We start from the raw sequence: 21716 nt of genomic DNA on the forward strand, positions 1-21716 counted from the left end.
CGGTGACCCTCCCCCCAAGGTGAAGGCCTCAAACGCGCCTCGGGCGGTAAAGGCATTGATTCACCCGGCCAAGGCCTCTATCGAGGGAGTCGCGGCAGCCCTGGCACAGCCTTTGGAGGCTACACCAGTGGAGGCGACCTCGGGGCCCAGAGTCTCCCTGCCTCTGCGGAGGGAAGCCTCTTTCAGACCTATCGGTAAGACCCCCGTGAAGAATGGACACAACATCCGAGGAGGAGTTGGCAGAAGTTGAGGGCCTCGACGCGGGCGTCAAGGGGGCCCATCCCCACGGGAGGGATCCCGACGAGGGTGACGATGAAAGTGACGGCGGCACTGGCGAGGGTCCTAGTCAGCCGTTGCTCCCATCTCTTCCGGAGCCGCAGGATAACTCGGCGGCCATTTTGTTGGCGATACAATCCTTATGTTCAGAGATGCCCTTACCACTGACAGAGGACCCGGTACCAGGTCCGGCAGAGGAACCAGAGTCGGTCCCAGCGGGAAGCCCCCCGAACAAGAGAAGACGGATCCATCCAGCTCCGCCTTCTCAGCCCTCGCGGCCTGCTCTGCCTTTACCCACGTCCCCCGTCCCTGGGGATGACACGGGAACAGACATGGCCACGACGGGTACCGACGACGACAGTAACGACGGGACGGAACTCCCATCACCAGCCCGGGCCTCCCCGTCCGATGAGATCAGATCTTTCTACGCAATGATCGCCAGAGCATCCAAGATTTTTCAGCTCTGCCCCGAGGAGAAGAAGGAAAGTTTCCTTTACCAACGGCGCGAGGCCAGGAGGAAGTCATTCCTCGCCGTGCCTCTGCTGGATGACATCTGGGACGAGGGTCTCACCCTTCTCAAAAACCCTTCTACGACGCCTGCCAAGAAGGATCGGTACGAGAAGAAGTACCGGGTCCCCGACGCGGCCCCTCTGTGCCTTAAGGCACAACCTACCCCGGACTCGGTCGTCTCAGCGGCAGCCAAAAAGAAAGCGGGAGGGGCGTCGGTCTCAACGTCAACTTCCCCACCTGACGGCGAAGGGAAGAAGCTGGACGCAATGGGACAACGAGTTATCTCGTCGGCACCGACAACGATTAAGGCGGCCAATGCTCTTGCGATCGTGGCCCGCTACGACAGGGAGTTATGGTTCAAGATCGCCCCCCTGTTGGACTTCCTACCGGATGACAAGAGGTCCGAGGCCCTGGAGATCTTGCAAGAAGGTGAAGTGGCGTCGGACCATGCCATTACGGTGGCAATGGACATTGCCGACACCGGTTTCCGCCAGCTAGGCAACAGCGTTTGCCTTAGACGACGAGGTTGGCTCAAGGCAATGGATTTCCGCCAGGATGTGCAAGCCATGGTGCTGGACATGCAGTTCGACAGGAACAACCTGTTTGGGAAAACGGTGGATGAGTCCCTCCAAGCCATCAAGGTGGTCACAGAGACTGCTAGGGCCCTAGGCGTCCTCCGGCAACGGAGGCCGTCCTTTCGGAGCGCTGGAGGCAAGCAGAGTGCCTCCAAGGGATTCGGCGGTGGCTCCTCTACGTACCGCCGAGCGGCCTGCTCCTTGTCGCAGGAAGCCTATAGAGGATGAGGCAAGTCGGGGGGACCCCACTGTCGTCGCCAGGGAGGTGAGGGCGGCAAGGCATCCACCAAGCAAGATTGAACCGACAGCGGGGTCGGGCCCCCACCGAAGCACCCCGGTGGGAGGCCGGCTGGCAAAGTTCGTCAGCGTGTGGGAGTCCATCTCCACCGACCGTTGGGTGCTGGATGTCCTGGCCCAGGGGCACGCCCTCGAATTTCTAAAAAAGTGCCCCCGCATTCCACCCATGGTCAGGAAGGAAAAGCACGACCCTCAACTGCTCTTGGAGGTGTGGGCATTGCTCAGTAAAGGTGCCATCGAGCTTGTCCCGAAGAGGCTCCGGAGTATACTCAAGGTACTTCCTAGTAAAAAGAAGACAGGAGGATGGCGCCCCATCCTGGACCTGCGACGGCTGAACAAATACATCAAGGCACAGAAATTCCGGATGGTCCCCCTCCAGCATGTGTTGTCGTTGGATTTGGAGGATGCGTACTTCCACATCCCCATTCTGAAAGGTCACCGAAAGTTCCTCAGGTTTGTGGTCCAAGGACGGCACTACCAGTTCAAGGCCCTCCCGTTCGGATTGAAGTCTGCACGCAGGGTGTTCACCAAGTGCCTTGCACTGGTGGAGGCGTGGCTGCGCCTGCAGGGGATCCACGTCTAACCCTACCTGGACGACTGGCTCATCTGAGCAGGGACAAGGGAGCTCGCCGTGGATCTCACAGCAAAGACCGTCCAACTGCTCTCGGACCTGGGATTCTCCATCAACTTTCCCAAATCCCACCTTGTCCCGTCGCAAGTCGCACTGTTTCTGGGAGAAAAGCTCGACACAGTGGTGCGTCTGGCCTCACCGTCGGAAGAAAGGACACCGGCCATCCTGTGCAAGGTGCACCGCCTGCTGGCCACGGACGTGGCCAGGGTGAGGTCCATCAAGTCCCTCCTTGGGATGATGTCCTCCTTCATATATCTCGTGCGCCTGTGCAGGCTTCGGATGCGCCCTCTGCAAGAGTTCCTCGACTCCCGCTGGATCCAAGTGACGGGCAGCTTCGAGGACAGGATCTCGCTCAATGAGACTTTCCGACGAGCGATCCGGTGGTGGGGCACCCGTGCTCATTTGACGGCGGGCACAGACTTTCAGAGCCCATCCCACCAGATAACGGTGACAACGGATACCTCCCTGAAAGGGTGGCGGAGCGCACACCGGAGAACTTCACGCGAGAGGTCTCTGGCTCCAGGAGGAGAAGTCGCTCCACATCAACATCCTGGAGCTCTGTGCAGTGTTCTGGGCCCTCAGGTCTTTTCTCCCGTCCCTCAAGGGCAAGGTGGTGAGAATCTTCACCAACAACACCACCACAATGTTCTACATCCGGACGCAGGGAGGAACCAGATCCCAAGCCCTCTCCAAGGAAGCCCAGGATCTGTGGCATTGGGCCGTCGCTCAAGGGATGTTTCTGGTGCCCTTTCATCTGACAGGGATAAAAAACACCATTGCCGACTCACTCAGCAGGGAGCTGCACTCGTGCCACGAGTGAGAACTACGTCAGGATCAAGTGGATCGACTCTTCCGACGATGGGGAAAACCCCAGACCGACCTGTTCGCGACAGCGACGAACTCCAAGTGCCAGAGGTTCGCCAGCAGGTTCCCCCAGCCGAGGAGTATGGGCGATGCTTTCTTGTTCCCCTGGGAAGGCCTGTTCCTTTATGCGTTCCCTCCGTTGCCGTTGCTGCTCCGACTCGTCAACCAGCTCAAGAGGTCCCGGTGCAGGATGATCCTGGTCGCACCGGCGTGGCCGAGGCAGATCTGGTTCCCGGACCTTCTGGACTTGTCAGCGTCCCCACCAGTCAAGCTGCCGGCAGACGTGGATCTTCTCTCCAGAGAAGGAGGCGCCATACTTCATCATGACCCGGAGTCGCTAAACTTGCCAGCCTGGCTCCTGCAGCGCTAGAGTTTGGAGGATACGATATCCTGGCTGACTGCAGAGAGGTCCTTGCAAAAGCCAGGGCGTCCTCAACTCTCAAGTGCTACGGACATAAGTGGAAGAGGTTCTCTGTCTGGTGCCGTGCACTGAAGATTAACCCTCTACGGATTACGGCCCCTCAAGTGCTGCTGTACCTACTGTCGCTGGCCAAGGCTGGACTGGCTCACGCCTCCATCAAGATACATCTGGCTGCGATCTCACGATACACCGAACCACAGGACGGGCGTCCTTGTGGTCCCTTCGCCTGGTGAAGAAATTTATGAAGGCACTGTTCCGATCGTTCCTGCCGGTGAAGGCCCCTGCCCCGGCGTTGGAACTCAACGTGGTGCTGACCAGGCTCATGGGGGCGTCATTCGAGCCCCTGCATTCGGCGCCGCTGAAATTCCTGTTGTGGAAGACTGCCTTTCTTGTGGCCATCACCTCCGCACGGCGAGTGGGAGAGATCCAGGCCCTATCCTGCAAGCCTCCATACTTGACTTTTCACGACACAAGGGTGGTGCTGAGGACGCACCCCTCGTTTATGCCCAAGGTGCCATCGGACTTCCACCTCAACGAGCCCTTGGTGCTACCTGTTTTCTTCCCATCGCTTTCGTCTCCGGCCAAGAGGACTTTGCACTCGCTGGATGTGGCTAGAGCGCTGAAGTTCTACGTGGACCGAACGAGTTTTCGGAAGACATCACAGCTGTTTGTGAACTTTGAATCTGTGAACCAAGGGAAGTCTCTCTCGAAGGCTTCCATTTCTAGATGGCTCTCCGGCTGCATCATGCATTGTCATCGGTTGGCAAACCGACCGTTGTCTGGCCGTCCGAGAGCCCATTCGACCAGAGCGATCGCTGCTACCACGGCGTTCTTGTCTGGTGTGCCCCTGCTGGACATCTGCAGGGATGCTACGTGGAGGTCGACGCACACCTTCACGAGGTTCTACTGCGTCGACCGGAATTCCAGGGAGGAGTCCAGAGTCGGCGAGGCAGTACTGCGCAACCTCTTCCCTTAAGGTGAGCCTGGTGGGGAGGTAAGAGATGCTTAATGTTGAGTTTTATGTAATGCTTAATGTTGAGCCTTGCCACCTCCCGTGGTTGTGCATGTGTTCTGCTATGTATTCTTATATTCATGAGCATGTGAATCCATGCCAGACCCCATGCTGGAGAAGGAACACGTTACTTACCTGTAACTGTTGTTCTCCAGCATGGGTCTGGCATGGATTCACATGCAAACCCTCCCTCCTGCCCCTCTACGGCTCTTCACTTGGTCATACTGCCACTTTGCGTGCTTCCAAATCTGAAGATGGCTGCCAGAGGCGGGGCTTAGGGAGAGGGCAGTCATTGGCTGGGGGCAGTATGACCCAGAGACCAGTTATTGGTTACTACTGAGAAAGACAGATCAGAAACGAAACTGATACTGATTTTGTCTTTACCGAGGATTCCCAGCCTGACGACGGGGAATATTCATGAGCATGTGAATCCATGCCAGACCCATGCTGGAGAACAACAGTTACAGTTACAGGTAAGTAACTTGTTGCTTGGCTCCTCTCTGTCCCAGTTAATAAAGTCAGAAACTTGGTGTCATTTTTGACAGCCAACTAACCCCGAATAATGTGATGCATTGTTCTTTTAGCCATCTCTTTTGCAAAAACTACTACCTCTGTTCAGCTTTACTTATTAATGTCAACAGGTAAATTTTTTTTCATCTAGATTGGACTACTGCATCTCATCCGACTTGGCCCTCTGAAATTCAAAAGATAAAATTGGTTGTTTTGAAACGGATGAAATTTAAATCTGAGTAGCACAAAAGTCTCCCCATCTTAAAGGTCCTTCTTTCATTAACGCCAAACTCACTTAGCATGTGCCTGCCAGATCTCTCAGCTCGGCTAACCTTAATCTTTCTCATTCCCAAATCTCACTTTAACATCTGAGACGGAATATCCTATTCCACAAAATCAAGGGTATGGCTTGCATTCAAATACATGCATGTTCACGGACTATAGGAAAACCATAAAAAACAATCAGCATAGCACTCTAGCATTCCAACAGTTTTGAGGCATTTATACTCAACAAAATGTACAGTAGAGCTCACTATCGGAACCATATGCATGAATCGTTATCAGAATGTTGGATCACACGTGCTTCTGTCCTTCTCATTGGTAGACTATCTGCTGCTGTTGGTGTTTCTGCAAACAATCAATTTGACCCCTAGACTCCATACTTTTAAATATTTTGGGAATTTGATTTTTGTTGTTTTCAAAAGCCATTGTCAGTCAAATTAGAGACCACCATACACTGATGGATTTCTACCATTTCTAAAATTAGATTCTTGACATGCATGTAGCCACCAGCGGATGAGTGACCAATGCACTCCTCCTATCACTGATGAAATAGTCTGCCTCTTAAACTACATCCCCCAGAGTCTCTAAAAAGGGTTGAACTGAAGTATCTGCTTTATCTGGGCAAGGACATTTTTTCAGTCCACCATATATCTAATAGTGTTCCCCTTTCTAGACATCCTCTCTAACATTGTGGGGAAGTGTCTGCATGGATTCTATTTATATGGACATAGCAATGATCATATCATGAAGAATTAAAAATGTTGCTTATTTAGTCAACATGGATATTGAAGAAGATGGCGCTCTGGTTTATATAATTCCTGATTCCTTTGGGACCTGATCACCAAGCTCTTCCACCTATGTGTTCATGTAGCAATTACAATGCTTTGTAATTGGACTCCGACTTAGAAATGTATTTTTATTAAAGTATTTTTTTGCAACACATTATAAGTTGCATATCTGAACGTTTGTTTTCTAACATTTGAACAAATAGAATATATGCATCAGAATGAGTGAGAGATCACATTAACAGCGATGATGATGTTCCCATTTATTATAAGACTTAAATGCCCCCCTGTACATTAAAAGGCTACTACATGTCTCTAAGATTTCTGTGACCTTATGAATGAACTTGGCCTTTAGTCTCATTCCTCTGTTTGATCACAGCACTGGCAGGTGATTTACAATATCCCTATAACCTACATTGGTGTTAACAATCTGTATTTGTACAATAAACCAAAACCCCAACAAAGTTCGCTAGAAGGCAAGATAATAATCAACGGGCTTTACAGACATGATGCCACTACTGGGCGTGGCCTAGATTGAATGTTTATTTTGGTATTCCTTTGTTTATTTTTTTCATTGCTCCCTAGCCCCACACATGCAGCTCTCATACAATAAGAAAATGACACCACCACTCCACTTTAATAATTTACTAAGTTTTAGTCTTGACATTGCAGTCCTGCTGCCAGAGCCAGCAACCAGTGTGAAAGGCATTTGACTGAACTGAATAAGAGCTGCCACTTAAATATTTTGAGGTATTACCTTTTCCAAATTTCTTTATTTCAATTTTTGTCTTTTGAAAATAGTCACTAGTTGATGAGATACACTTTAGCTTTTGTTTGTTTGTTTACTGGATGGCTTGAGTTAAGTACACAGGAACGTGCATCTTACTACTCGGTTATAAATGCAAAGCTGCCAGAAATAATTGATGTAAACAGCGCAATCTGCAGATCGTTGTTAACGCTTATAGTAAACATTCTACATGTAGTTTACAAGTTCATATGGAGTGGTTTATTACAAGTGCTAATGTACCCCTAACTGTATGTAAAAGGACATTGCAAGTCACCTCAGTGTTCCAAAATGATGATCCCGCGCCTGCTTGTTTCTATATGGTCAGGAAACGTTTTAGCGACTTGCAGTATCCTTTATAATGTAAAGTTGAGGTGAATCCCATATGCAAAGTGCTCCATTGCTTCACAGCTAGATTGAGTGCTGCAGTTGATGAGAGCAAACTGGAGCAATTGCGTTGGTCCACTTTTGTAAAATGCCTATTATTCCTTGGGCATGGTATCCTTTTTGGGGTTTCCTCTCCACCCATTTATTTCAATCACCTTTGTCTGGCCAATTCAATTTCACATTTGAAGTTGGTATCATTTGATTGATTTGTTCCTGCAGATACCCAACATTAGTGAGTAGTGCAGTGTGTGCCCATGTGCAAAACAAACCTGGACTTATCACAGAGGAGTGCGCGCTTATTCTGCTGAAATGTATTAGAGTGACAAAACATACGTGAGTGAATCAGGCCCATAGTTTGCAGGAATCCATTTATGTGGTGTAATGAAATCAGTGAAGTTCATTTTCATGTTTTCTAATAAAATGCGCAGAAACGTAAGCGTTGTTCTGAAATATATGAATGCAGCAATATATAAATTGGTTAAGGTTTGCACACAGATGACCTGTGTAGGCCTTAGCAGTGCCCAGGCATAGATAATCGTGCAGTGTTCCAGTGGATGTGGATTTCCATTCCTCCTCGTCATTCATGCTCTCTGCTTTTCTCCCCAGTCAGACTCCTTAGTGGTGTGTGAAGTGGATCCCGAGCTGCAGGAGAAGCTGAAGAAGTTCCGCTTCCGCAAAGAGACTAACAATGCGGCTATCCTGAGTGAGTTCAGCCACACAGCCACCTGATCACCACTAGTGCACATGATTTTTATAGTGAAGTCTTGCTGCAATATGCACTACTCCCATGCACCACGTATTTTCCAGTGCACCCTTTGTCATTCCTTTCATCACTCCTTATGGGAAGGGCATATGGGTTGTAATCCGGGGGCAACACTTTGGGTGAATGGTAAGCTGGAAGTGGGTGTTTGTTGCTTGGCCTTAGGGCTTGCACCTTGAACCCTGACCCTGCTCTGTTAGCTCATGACCCTCAGTTCTGGGACACACCACTCCCCCTTTGCAGTTCAACCCCAAGTGCCGGGACAGACTCCTTATGAGTTCTATGGTTTTGGAATAGAAACTCCCAGCTACCACTATAGAACCTCATTGTACCTGGACTGGCACCCCTATACCATCTATTACAGTTAATCATAGTGCTGGGACAGATTCCCTTCCCCTCTGGTGCATGTCCCCAAAGTTCTGACACATACCCTGTTTGGTTGCTTGTCCCCACAGTTTTGGGACAAACCCACTCTATTGTAGGTCCTCACAGTGTTGGGACAGGCACCAACTATTGAAGAACGCGCTATTTTGGGACAGGTACACCCCATTGCAGATCACCATAGTGTTGGAGCAATACTAATCACTCATAGCTCACAATACTACTCAGTCTGAGCCCTCTTCCTCCCCCAGTGCTGGGACAAACCTCTCCTCTTTAGCCAAGCCCCAAACTGCTTGCCAAGACCACTCCTCCACCTCTTGCGGCATCCTTTTTGCATTCCATAGTGGCCAGCATAAACCCTTCCTTATTGCCGGCTCTCATAGTACTGGGGTTGGACTGTCTCTTGCTGACCCCCAAAGTACTGTGAATTGTCTGCCTCCCTTTTACTGGTTCCACAGTGGCGGACTGCCATCCCCTTAAAAGTTGTATAACCACCACCCCCTTTTTACTGCAGGTCTGTCCCAGTGCTGGGGAACACACCATCTCTATTTTCATAGGAGGGAACAAACCTCTATTAAATTCCCCTAGAATTCTTGGGCACATGCACATCATCACCTTTCTTGCTCGCTGTAACCACATTGATTGCAGATTACTATAGTACTGTGACAGCTAACGTTACCTTATCCATGCCTGTTTAAGCCAGAACCTATGCCCCACTTTACAGCTCACAAGTCCTGTTGAAGGTTTTAATCTGTTCTGTGATTAACTCCCCAGTGAAAATTGACAAGGACAAACAGCTTGTGGTTTTGGAGGAAGAGTTTGAGGTTAGTCTTTCAGCCCACTTCCTTCACTCCAACCCTTCCGTTCCTTTGCTCCCTTTCAGTCCTTTTCTCACTGCTTCTTTACCTTCTTCCTCCTGTGTTCTTTTCCATTTCTCCTTCTTCCCCTTTACCTAACTTGCTGAGAGCTGTGCACTGCAAGAAGCAGTGGTGTTTGTTTGTGGCTATCTGCACTGGTTGACAGCAGAGTTGTATGGTTGCATGCTCTTTCTAGGAACACCCATGGCAATGTAAGCTTGACACATGTGGCCCATTACGTATCTTCGGATGTACTGGTTCACTCCTTCCTGTGTGCCAGGCTGAGCTTCAAGTGACGCCCTTCTCCTGTTCTACCAGATTAAGGTGGTGACCTTGCACCGAGCTATAGAAGGAGATGTAAAAAAAAATATCCAGCAGCATCAAACTGTGGAAATAAGTTTATTTTTGGATTTAGCACCTGTTTAGTTGTAGCTCTATTTTGCTTTTCCCACTTAATGTTTGTTTGAAAAATGATCTCCAGATATTTATATACACCCACCTGCTCCAGTCTGACTGAATCCAGGTACCGTTTTTGTGGTTGACAGGACTTTTGGTTTGAAAACATGAATACTTTTGATTTGGCTAGATTTATCTTTAAAAAATTGTCCTCTCAATAAGTGGGTTGCGCTAGCAAGGCTCGCTGTAGTCCAGTTGGAGTCAGGTCGTCAATTGCAGTTTCATCCGCGTGCAGAAATAACTTCAGGGAATGGTTTGTCAACTGTGAGGGAAAGCCCTGAACAGACTGAAGAACGTAGTGACCATCTGGAAAACAAATGGCGCACCATAATGCCTTGTCTTGGCCCGTTATTTGTGCCAATTGTCCTGGTTAGATGGCCTAATGCATCCAATTACATGCATACTCTTTCTTTGTGTGTAACATAATTATAATCATTAATTGAGTTGAGAGCCTTCGTTTTTTTTAACTTGGTCCATAGCTGGGGCCTGCCCACCATAACAAAAGCACTAGAGAAAACAACTATTGAGAATGCATCGTTTCAGAGAGATGCAGGCTTGGATTCAGCTCCCGTCTCAAGTTAGACAGGCATCCTCTTTCGAATCTTTTGCAAGTGTTAAACCGCCACCTTCACATCCTACTGTGGAAGTTGCTGCTTTACATTCTAATACAAATGAATGTACATTCTTAAGATTCATTGCTTGTGGAGAAGAGCAATCTGCTTACTTGTAACTGCTGTCTTTAAGCGCTGGTATATTTTCCAGGTTAGCACGCGACTTTCAAAGCCTCCCCTGCAGGGCCCAAAGACCTCTAGTTTCCTTGCACATTCTTACATGGAATCTAAAATAACTGCATGGGATTGTTGGGGCATCACACATGGGCTGTCGGAGTTTGTGCCCACAATTTGGCTGCCAGATTAAAAGCAACCATGAGATTCTATAGATCCTGATAGGGAATGTTGAAAACATGTCCGTCTTGGAAGGGTTGCATGCTGCAGACCCACAGACACTGATGAGTTACTTATTCTGGTGGCATAAACCAAACCGATACAGACCAGAAAAGCTCCTTTGCTCTATTTCTCTTTTTAGTGTTATTGGGTCGGTGCCACAAGATGCTTCTGCTTGAGTGTTGCACAATACGAGTTCTATTCCCATCCTTCCCCATTCCTTACTTCAACATCTCTCCAACTTCCCCATCTTAGTCTCTCTTCTGTTTTGTCCGCATTTATGCTTTCATCCTGTAGTTTTTTGTTATGTTTGTCTCAACTAACCTCAACCCTGTCTGTATTGAAGTTTAAACATCTCTGCTGAGTGCACTCCCTACCTGCTAGCCACTCGAGCAGGGACCCCACAAGCACAGCTCTAGGAATGCGCCGGCATAGTGCACTGTAACAGCTCCACTCTTGGCATTCCAAAACGGGAAGCCCACACAAAGCACGGCTGGAGCATCTAAATTGTAACTCGTAGCATTACTTGAGATGCCAGCATAAACACCTCTGTGCACATCTCTTCTAATATTGCTTAGCTGTTACCTGCAGCCTGCTCCTACTCCACTACCACGCCCCCCGCCTCTGTCACTGAACCTGATGTGTTCTACACCTCCAGCCAGATCGACTGACTAGAGAATCAATACCTACACACACACAGTACTTCTTAAGGTATTCCAATTGGTAGAGCATTTCGAAATACCTCTCCCTTTGTTATCAATCTTTAGCTGCCTTTGCATGGCTATTCCTTCTTTTTCTGGCTGGCCTTTTTTCTTAACCTCCTACTCCACATTGCCCCCCTGCCCCTACTTTTCTGTGCCCTCCCTTCTTGATCCTGTTCTCATCCATCACTTTTCTCACTCTTCATCATTCTTTTTTTCTTTTCTTCTCCCATGTCTACCTTGTTTTTTCCTGCCTGGCTGCCATTCTTCCAATGGCCACTCTTTTCCGTATTTCTTTTCTTTGCTCGATGAGCCCAATTTCTCCTCTCCATTTTGTGGATTCTTCACCCCATGCCACCTTCTGCCTTTACCTTTCACGCCTACTGCAGATTCAGGATTTGTTCTATCCACCACAGTAAATGATGGTTTGAGCTAGGGCATGATAGGTGTTGTTGTCTGGGTTCATTAAAAATAACCATGCATTAATTGCAGAAGAGGCTCTGTGCGACCCACTGTTAGCTGTTGAGGACTAAGAGGAACTGGGAAGAGCAGAGAGCTAGGAGGATTAGGCTATCTAACAAAAGGAGATTGATAGGAAGGTGGACCAAAAGGGAGTGGCAGAGCAAAAAGCAATGTTGCGCGGTTTATCAACAGTAGGAAAAATACAGGAATGGCGCTTGATGGATCGAAGGGTTAATGGTAACAAAATGATAGAAAGATAGGGCAATTATGTTCTTTAACCATCAAAGGGAAATAAACAAAGGTTAAACGTTGGTGAGTGTTCTGTAAGATTCTAATGTATGGGAGGTGCTGAGGTTTTTGGGGTGGTTTTTAGGCGAGAAGAAGGACTAGGGAATGATGGGAAAGATTAGCGGGGCGGTAGAGTGCATATAACAACCTTGGGAAGTGCTGTTTTGCTGTTGCCTGCTCTACTAGAAACAAAAGATCCAATAACAACCAAGTGTAAGATCCTAGAAAACCATGCATTCACATTAGTCATTCAGTCCAGAAATATTTACATATCTTTATTCCTTCTACACAAAGGGAAAGCAATGCCATTGCTGCTGAGGAGGTGCCAGAGAAAAAAACGAATCTATTTAACCTATTCAGCGACTACATATCTAGTTTTAATTAGGAGAGTACAAACAAAATACTTTCATCTGAAATTAATGGAAGATATGAATTGCATGGTAGGTTATATTACAATAACAAACAAGGGTCTCTTAAAATACACTCTGCTAAACCTTGGATAGAACAAATGTTGCAGTACAAAAACCAGCTAGAGATTGGTAGAGGTAGGCCCAGGTGTCCTATCTGCGGTCAGCAAGATAACTTATAACTTCCTACCTTACCATCATTTGCATCTCCATCTTCCTATCTTTGTTCGCTTCCTCCTTCCTTCTCCTCTTTCTCGCCATCTCCCCTTCTCTTCTTTTGTTAACTTACTCTTTCTTTTATTCCTTACACCCCTGTTCGGATCCTCTAATTGGGCTAGGTGCTGGAAGTTTCTTTCTAAAATGCAACTTCCACCTTCTCACTACATTCTCCACCCACTTCCCTCACTGCTACCTTCCTGTGTATCTGCTACCTCCTCAGCCAATGGATTCTTCCCTTCCAATGCAAATTCTCTCCCTCCCCACCCTCCCTCTGGCGTCAAATACCTGACTGCTAGGCGGGACCACTGGTGATGGACACTTTTATCTAGAACTGCTGGGATTGATGGCAAAAGGAGTTTCATGAGGGAACTTCAGTTTTCAGTTCTGTTTACGCCTACTTCCCCAAGGCAGGCAGCACACGCCCCATTTCACTGTGTTTAATATTTTAATAGCTGTGCTGGATTCCCCCAAATAAATCCCATCTGGCTGATATGCCAAATCTTCAACAACGATCATAACTAAGCACCATTTTGTCTTCCTATTTCTCTATCCAGACCCTTTCTCCGTTACCTCCTTCTGTGGATCCACTTCACCCTTTATTAATATTTATTTCGGTTGCTTTTCTCTGATAAAATCTGTTTTCGAATGTGTCTCTCTGACTCTCCAACATTCTGCATGTTTTCATCATATTCTGATATGTTTCTGTCCTTTTAGGATATTTCCCCCGAGGATCTGAAAAATGAACTGCCAGAGCGACAGCCCAGATATCCTTCCATGTCTGTGCCGCCACATTTGTTTGTGTGCATGCATGTTAACGTGTGCATGTATATGTGTAGAGTTTGCTAATTACAGGAAGTACATAACTGGCATTCGAGGAAGCTACACTACTGGGATCATGATGTGCAAAATATATAGTGTACATTGTGTTTGTGCGTGGTGGGGGGCGGCATGTACATTTCTTTAGATTGCACAAGGAGAGTAGTACCCAGGGACACAATGCACATAGAGGTATGATAACGTGGTGTACAAGAGCTGTACAATTCCATTGAATGGCTGGGCACAATGCAGGAGGATACAATTCACTGGGGAAGCAGGACACATCATGCTGATTTCTCGAAACTGTGCAAAAGTCCTGCCATGTCCTGCTGTCCAAGCCTAGTGTGCACACGGAGGGGAGGAAAGTGACAAGGCAAGGTGCAGAGACTTATGCCTGTATGCCCAGACATACATGTGTATGTATGTTCTAAGTGCAAAGAAATACAGTACCATGGCACACCAGTGAGGGGAGGGGTGCAATGTTGGCCACTGAAAACCTAGCACTGATGATTGAGACATACCCTGCCCTGTCCACACCCTAAACTCTTCCCAACGCATACTCGTGATTCTTTTCCTAGTATGTTTCAAATGAGATATCCTGCTCATTGGCCTAGGCGGTGTATCCTGGAAGGGGGATTGTTGCAATTAAGTAGTGGGAAAGGATCCATGGTGTCAGGCGGTGAAGCGACCGCATCCTGGGAAGATTAGCCATGCGGGTGAGAGGTGAGGGATGCAATGGTCCAGCATGTTTCATAGCTGAGCAATAATCAGGAAAGGCAAACTGAGTACAGATGCCGCACTGCTCATTGCGAAGTACCCTAAAATGACATATTGTAGAGGGGTGCAGTGTAATGTATCTCCAGGAGATGTTTACACTCTTTGGTAGTGGCATGGAAAGAAATGGAAGCGTATGCTGAGTTTGATGTCCTACAACGGATAGCTCGGTAGCAATGCTTGGGGTTTCATGTGTGGGAATGTGACTGAGAATGTGATGTTTCTTCCTTGACTGCGCTGCACATTTTTAGTTTACAGTTACAAATATGATCACAGTGACGGCCGTGTGTCCTACCCACTTTGCTTCATCTTTTCAAGCCCTGTTGGTGAGTGATTGATATAACTCAGTGATTGGTTCAACACCTTCCCCCCATGTATGGCTCACTATTTATGTGTTGTTCTTGCAGAAGCATGCTAAACTTAATCTGATCTAGAAATCCATCCACCACCAAGTCAACAATAGGGTCTATACTGTAGTATGTTACAAGGAATGCTAATGTACACAAAAATATGCACCTCCAAATGAACTCCTGCAATGTATGCACCAGAAAATACATAGCACAGTAATGCAGTGTCCCTTCAGACTTTGCAAGGCAGGTTATCTCCAGAGCGCTCCCTGTATTCAACCGAATGTCAATGAGTCGGAAAGCTGGAGGGTTGCAATGCACAATTCAAGACTTTTATTTCAGTCAGTGGAAAGCCAGAAAGCTGGGGAGAAAGCAGCCCATCAATCTCTCATATGGGCGACGATGCAGTTAAGCCCACTCGCCAACACGATTCATAACCTGCCATAGAGTCTGCGTTTGGAATTAGATTTTGGCTAATGGAGGTTATCTGGTAGGATGAATAAGCCCCCCCCCTCCCCTTGATCTTTTATGCTGGTGCCCAGCTAAAAAATGTCAGTCCCAGTCATCATCTCAATGAAATGCATGCCATTTGTGGATTCAGACCCTGCGCCCTTTCATGACCTGTTCATACCCAATGCTAATGTTACTATGATAGGTTAATCCTGCCAAACCGAAGCTGGCACTGGGGGGACCTCATGCCCAGTTATTTTTGAAGTGCCCATAGGCTCCAGATTCTCTGGCCCCAGTTGCCCTCTTGGAGGACATGTCCCGGGCCAAACTAAGAGTAGAGGCAGCAGCCTGGTTTGCTGATCCTCCTTGAAGAATGTGAGTGGTCTCCCTTCTTAGTGAAAGAAGAGCCTACTTTTTAACAATCCTTCAGAAGTCACTGATGGTCCCCTGGAGCAAGCTGGTGGTTCTGTGGTGTGATTCCTCTTTATCAATGTATTTGTTGTGCATATATCTAGTCTAGTGGTTGGGTGCACATATATAGCTTGATTTTCTGATTAATGTAAACAAAAAGGGGGTTGAGCATGTTTGTAATAAGACCCTGGTTTGATATTGACCAGACTTCTACAATACCTCTTTAAGTAGGCGCTACCTGTCCATGGTTTCTTTCCACCATCATGTTCAGTCTTTGGTTGATATGGGGCTAAGACCGGTCTGGGGTGGCACAGGATCGCCCTGTTGTCAATTCGGGTGGTATCCTACACAATGCTCCCCCGAGCTGTTGTAGGGTCTTGGTTGCGACAAGCAGGTCAGTCGGTCAATGTTCAGCTCATTTGTAGAGAACGAAGGGCTGCAAATTCGGTTTCCCTCTTGTGTCATTAAGAAGGAGTTGGGGAGGATTGCACTTTCACAGACGCCACCTGTCCATAAAAGGGTTGGTGCTTGCTTCCCTGGGGTTTAAAGCAACCTTGTGGGTTGCCTCGTTCTCAATGACGTGAAGGCACAATCAGCATCGTTCTGTGCTCTGCGAGAGTATGCCAGCGTGAATCCGTTGTTGGAAGGATTACTTTTGGGAAGCCCTCGCACACGAGAATTGGCTTTCGTGGAGGAAGATGTGAAAGCCCCTTCCTTGTCTTTCGGCTGCATCTCGTCCAACACCAGGCTATCTTATTCAGTGAACAGTGTTTGCAGCTTGTATTTTTTTTATTTTATTTTTTACGTTTACATGCTATGCATAGTCTGCCATCTAGTGGTTAGATTGGGTATCATATCTTGTTTACTAAACTGAAGTTGTGCAGGGAACTGGTTCCTTGTGCATTACGTGTAGGCGCTACCCACAAAATGCTCGCTGCAGATTTGTATTTTTCTGAAGTGGGCTCAGTGACGATGAAAACAGGATATTTGATGCAGTGATCGGATTTTTTTTTCGGTTGACTACACTAGGCCATGTAATATGAGGATTAGTAAAATACTTGACCGCTTTTTTGATAATTGTAGATCTCGATGTTTGAAAAGTAGCTGTTGTTAAAGGAAAAGACTCCGTTTTGACTCACATGTAACCATAGGTTTCTGTGGATTGATAAATACAGGGTCTGTTCTGTAATCCTTGTCTACCACGTTACCACAAAGCAAGTCAGTACCAGTTCTAAAGATGATTCAAAGCCATGACACTTAAAGGATAGTTCCGGGACTTTTTTTTTATTGTCCCTACTGTTCGGCCATGTGTTTTTAAGCGTAAATCGGTAGATCGTAGAAAACTTTCCTATGGACCTTACCCGACTTTTCGTCCATTAACGCAAGAGAAAATCAGCCGCCATTTTGTGATAATCCTATCATTTCCCCCCCATCGCCCTGGCTCACCTGCGTTTGCGGCACTAAATCATATCCCCCGCCCCTGAAACAGACTTTATCAAAACATTCATATTCCCCGCCTCTATCCGTGACGTGACTGTGCTGCGTAGGCAAACGCGCCCAGGCGTCTTCTACGCGACTCCACACAGAACCCGGAAACCAACACAGATCAGCTCACAACACAGCGCGCCACAATTCGGAATATGAAACTGTACTTTTAAATCAAACCGCAAGATTGTAAATTTGGTAAAGTACATTTATTTGACATCAAATGTTTAGAGAATATTCAGCGATTTGCATTTTTCTTTGCTCTCGATCCAAAATAGTTCGTCTTGAGGCAAGCGATGTTCGTGTGCAGTACACAGGGTGTTGGTTTACGATAAAATAAGCTCTTCGGTCGCACTGATAATCGCATGGCTGTTCCAACAACGAGGCACTAGGCCACCACAATGGTATGTATGTTGCATCTAGCCATTAGTACAGCGTAAGGGCATACTTGTACTTGGCGATCGTCCCATAAAATGGTCAGGGTGGTAACGTTGTTCACGCGGAGAAGCAACTGGCGGTTGTAGAAGCCATCCGCCGGTGTCTGGTACTCGTGACACATACAATAATGAAGGATGTACCTGTTTTAAAAACATAAAAAATGAAATTAGTCTCACATCAGATCTTTATTAAAATTATTCATTTTATATATTAGGTCGGGAAATTATTTCATAGCTAGGACAGTGCAACTGGGTATTATATGTCATTTCCAGTAACCCACCCCCTCTCCTCTGCCTTTTTCAGAGCCACCTGAGCGCCAGTGGACCACTTCGTCACTGATATGATATAATATGGCATTTGCAACGCGCCTATACACAAGTGTTTCAAGGCGTGGCGAGGCAGGGAGGGGGGGGGGAACAAGGAGAAGACAGACAACGATCCTACTAGGCCAGGTGTCATTCAGATCGGGCAAGTGCAGGGGTAGGGGGAAGGTAAAAGTGCAAGGGGAAGGGGAGGGGGGAAGTGGAGTACAAGGTAAGTAGCATAAAATAATAAATACATAGGGCCAGCTGGTGGCGAGTGCAAGGTAAGTGCAGAACAAGTGCTGGGAAGGGGGGGCTGTAGGATACTGAGACAGTCCCCCAGTGCAGGGGTTGACAGGGAGGCAGTGCAGGTGGAGAGTGGAAGGGCCCAGGACCGAGGTCGCAGACAGTGGACCAGTTGTAGCAGGGGAGAGGGAGAGAGAAAGCAGAAGCAAAGAGGAAGGTTTTGAGGTGCTTCCGTAAAAGGAGATGGTTCTCCTCAAGATAGTGCGCGGTACAAAACAATATGCCACATAGAACGAACAAGTACAACTTAACCCATCTTTAAAGCTACTGTATAGTAACTAAATTGCGGTATAAACTCATCTAAAGAGTTACTTACATTATATTTGCATTTTCCATTGTGTCTGTGCGTAAGGCAGCCCCGAAATACCACTCCTTCTATGCCGACGTTATTTCTTCTAATGAACGAACATTAAATGGCTTTCGTTTCTGAAATTATATTCATTATCGTTTACGTTATTGCACCACACCCCCAAAAAGAAGTCTTTCGGGATGGTCCCGGCCTGTCAAGGTCAAATAACAATAGAACCTTATACTGAGTCGTGGGCCATTCCGGCACCCGAGCAAAAAATCAAAGCAGCTGACCTTCACTTTGAACGAGCACACATTCCTAGTTAGCTACATTCAGTGTAAGGCCATCTCACAGGACTTGAAATTTACACTCCATCTTTGCATTTTGTCTGCGTGCATTTGCAGCCCCAGAGAACCATAAATACGGAGACATTCTATATTTTTTGAAAAATGATTTATATTACTGTTTGGTTTAATTTAATGCGCAAATGAACAAGGTTGGATAGACACATTGCATGTACACTGAGCAATCACTTTTATTTACACAATACATAGCTACACATATTCTATGGGCCTGCGACATGAGGAGACTCCAGAGCAAAGTCACAGGTGACACCCGGGTGGTTCGCACAACTGCACGGTGAAGGGAGGGGCAACGGTGGAGAGACACATTGAATGTACACTGAGCAATCACTTTTATTTACACATTACATAGATACACATATTCAATGGGCCTGCAACATGAGGAGACTCGAGAGAACAGACAATCAAATTACAATCATTTAAACCGTGATGTGTATTTCTCAATGAGCTCTGCTTTAGGTGGACATGGAACAGAGGCAATGTTGGGTGGCAATGCAGTGGTCCCCTGCACAGGTTCGTTCACAACTCCATGTATGTGCCTATCTAGGACATCAACAATAAGTCTCTCAATAAACTCATATTGCATATCCTGAAACACTGGTTTGATCACCCATTGTTTACTTCTTTTAGTGAAGGCCTTATTGTAGTGAAGCGTCCCTAAAGTTCCAGTCGTCCTACTTTGTTGACGACCAACATTATGGTTATGTGCCAAGACCGCTAGAAGAGTCCGATTTATCATGCCCTCCATGCCAAAATGCAATCGTTTTGGCCTGTACTTTAGGCACATATTGTGGAACACCTCCAAATCTCCTGTGTGGCAGAATTCCGTGAGTCCCCTCAAATCTCTTGTTATAGTTTTATCAAATACAATCTTTTCAATGGCTTTGTGAGTGGGTGATGAAGGAATCAACCACTTCTTCTTCCGTGCCTCCTCTGTGGACAAATGGCCATGTTCACAATTGTGGAAATGTTGGTTTGTGGTCCAGCGGTGAACGTTGCTACAGTGTAGCATTACTGACCGCCATTTTTCCAGTAGAATTTCCAACGACCCTCCACATGTTTTTGAGCTCCACCAAAGATGGTTGCTGATTGACTTGGACCACTGTGAAATACCTTGCATATCTTTTTTTTTACCTGCAGCCGACATTTTTTTATTGATTGTTTTTGCAAGATGCCATACGTCAAATTAGTGATTTATATTTTTGTACTCTTCTCTCATTGTCTTGGCAATTGAAACGTGTCTGTCCGTGGCTATCAGGTCGATCACCATTCCCCGCGATTGTAGTTCTTGCAATGATGCTACAAAGCCAACTTTCTCCATGGCCACTGAGGATGTACTTTGTGACACCTGCACGACCACCGAACTCACAATTTTCTTACTTTCCATGTCCTGAAAGTGGTAGGTGCAGTACTTGGCTGAAAATCCTGGGCTGTCGCACTGTCCATCACCGGCTAGCCTGAACCGTTTCCCCGCGAATGTACTATCAATAGACATTTTTTTCATTCTCCAAACTTCGCTAATGGCTGGAAATAGATAATCGATTTGGTATTTGTAGAACTGAGTTTTCGCAATGAAATGGATTCCCACAAACTGAAAGAAATACTCTAAACTTTTTAAAACTTGAACCACTAAAAAGTGCGGCCGCTGCACAAAGTAGATTGCCTGCTGGCAGCTGCCCCAGCATGGGTTGTGCAGACCATGAGAAAGGATGATATTTTGTACAGGTGGCATGTATTTTAAGGTTAGTGCCTCGAATTGCACGAGTCACATTAATCAATGGCTCCCCACATACTTCCCCACCAACCGAATGCCCACATTTAATCCTAATAATAATATCAATCAAACAACTATCGAATACAATGAATTTGGCCGCTTTCCTTATACTGTCACTCTGCATCCCAGCTGGTTCGGCCTGTAACATTGAGGACATGTCACTCACATGAAAGGTAGAATCTCTGATATCGTCTTCCGCTATGTTCAGTGATATTGATGGTGTTTCATTGTCGTCCACTTCATTCTCTTCCATTGCAACATCTGTTCCTTCTCCGGCGATGGGTGAATAAAACAATTTCTTCAACTTTCTCGCGGTCTTAGTTTTTCCGGGTGTGGATTCTGTGAATTGATCTCCGACTGCATCCGAACTACCAGGAGGACATTCACTATCAATGGCTGGTGGTGGTATAGCTCCGTTGTCAATCACTTCATATTCTTCCCATTGGCATGATGCATCTCCAGTCTCAGGTCCCTGCCAAAAGGTTTGACAAGCAACATCTCTCGTTCGCCTCACTGTCTGTGTAGATCTAGTTCGTACACCCACTCGCAACTAGAGGACAGATTGGAAAAGGGATGTTCAGTTTAAACACAACTTACAGTATTGAATTATTAACAGTGAAAAACAACATAATATAGTGACCAGGACACTAACCTTCTTTTGCTTTCTTTTCTTTGAAACTTTCTTGGCTCGAACTTCAACATCAGGACGCTGTTGCTCCGACTCGTGTGTGCATGTCTCCACTTCCTCTTGCGCTGCAACGACTATATTTTCATGATAAGCGCATCCATCACGCACTGACGCTCCATCGACTCCCTGAAACATAGAACTTTCATTAGTATGTATAATAATATTGAAAACACAAAATGTACTTGGGGACCAATACCCACGTACATCTCAATAGCAAAACACGAATGAACGCATTGTGTAGAACATTCAAACGACAATTATTCACGCATTGTTGATCTAGTTAGATGGAACTGTCAAGATCCATACCTCGGGCTCCGCATAGACTTCCATTGATGATATTATTGAAGATGACGCTTCAGCAACTCCCTGAAACACAGTAATTGCATTAGTATGGTTTTCTATTTTGTTAAAAAGAACATAAACTTTGTGCAGGCGTCAACGGCTCATCTAAATAGACCTGCACAA

At 46.7% G+C, this 21716-nt stretch overlaps 1 protein-coding gene across 1 annotated transcript in view; it reads left to right on the forward strand.

Annotated features, from left to right (window-relative positions):
- Nucleotides 1-21716, forward strand: part of GMFG (glia maturation factor gamma) — a 149481-nt gene that overhangs the window by 45043 nt on the left and 82722 nt on the right. Inside the window, exons 2-5 of the mRNA XM_069644258.1 lie at nucleotides 7941-8037; nucleotides 9250-9299; nucleotides 13524-13573; nucleotides 14643-14725. Of these exons, the coding sequence (XP_069500359.1) occupies nucleotides 7941-8037; nucleotides 9250-9299; nucleotides 13524-13573; nucleotides 14643-14725 (280 nt within the window). The remainder of the gene's footprint in view (nucleotides 1-7940; nucleotides 8038-9249; nucleotides 9300-13523; nucleotides 13574-14642; nucleotides 14726-21716) is intronic.

This window comes from Ambystoma mexicanum, chromosome 2p (assembly GCF_040938575.1).
Source record: "Ambystoma mexicanum isolate Mex_15411 chromosome 2p, UKY_AmexF1_1, whole genome shotgun sequence".
NCBI lineage: Eukaryota > Metazoa > Chordata > Amphibia > Caudata > Ambystomatidae > Ambystoma > Ambystoma mexicanum.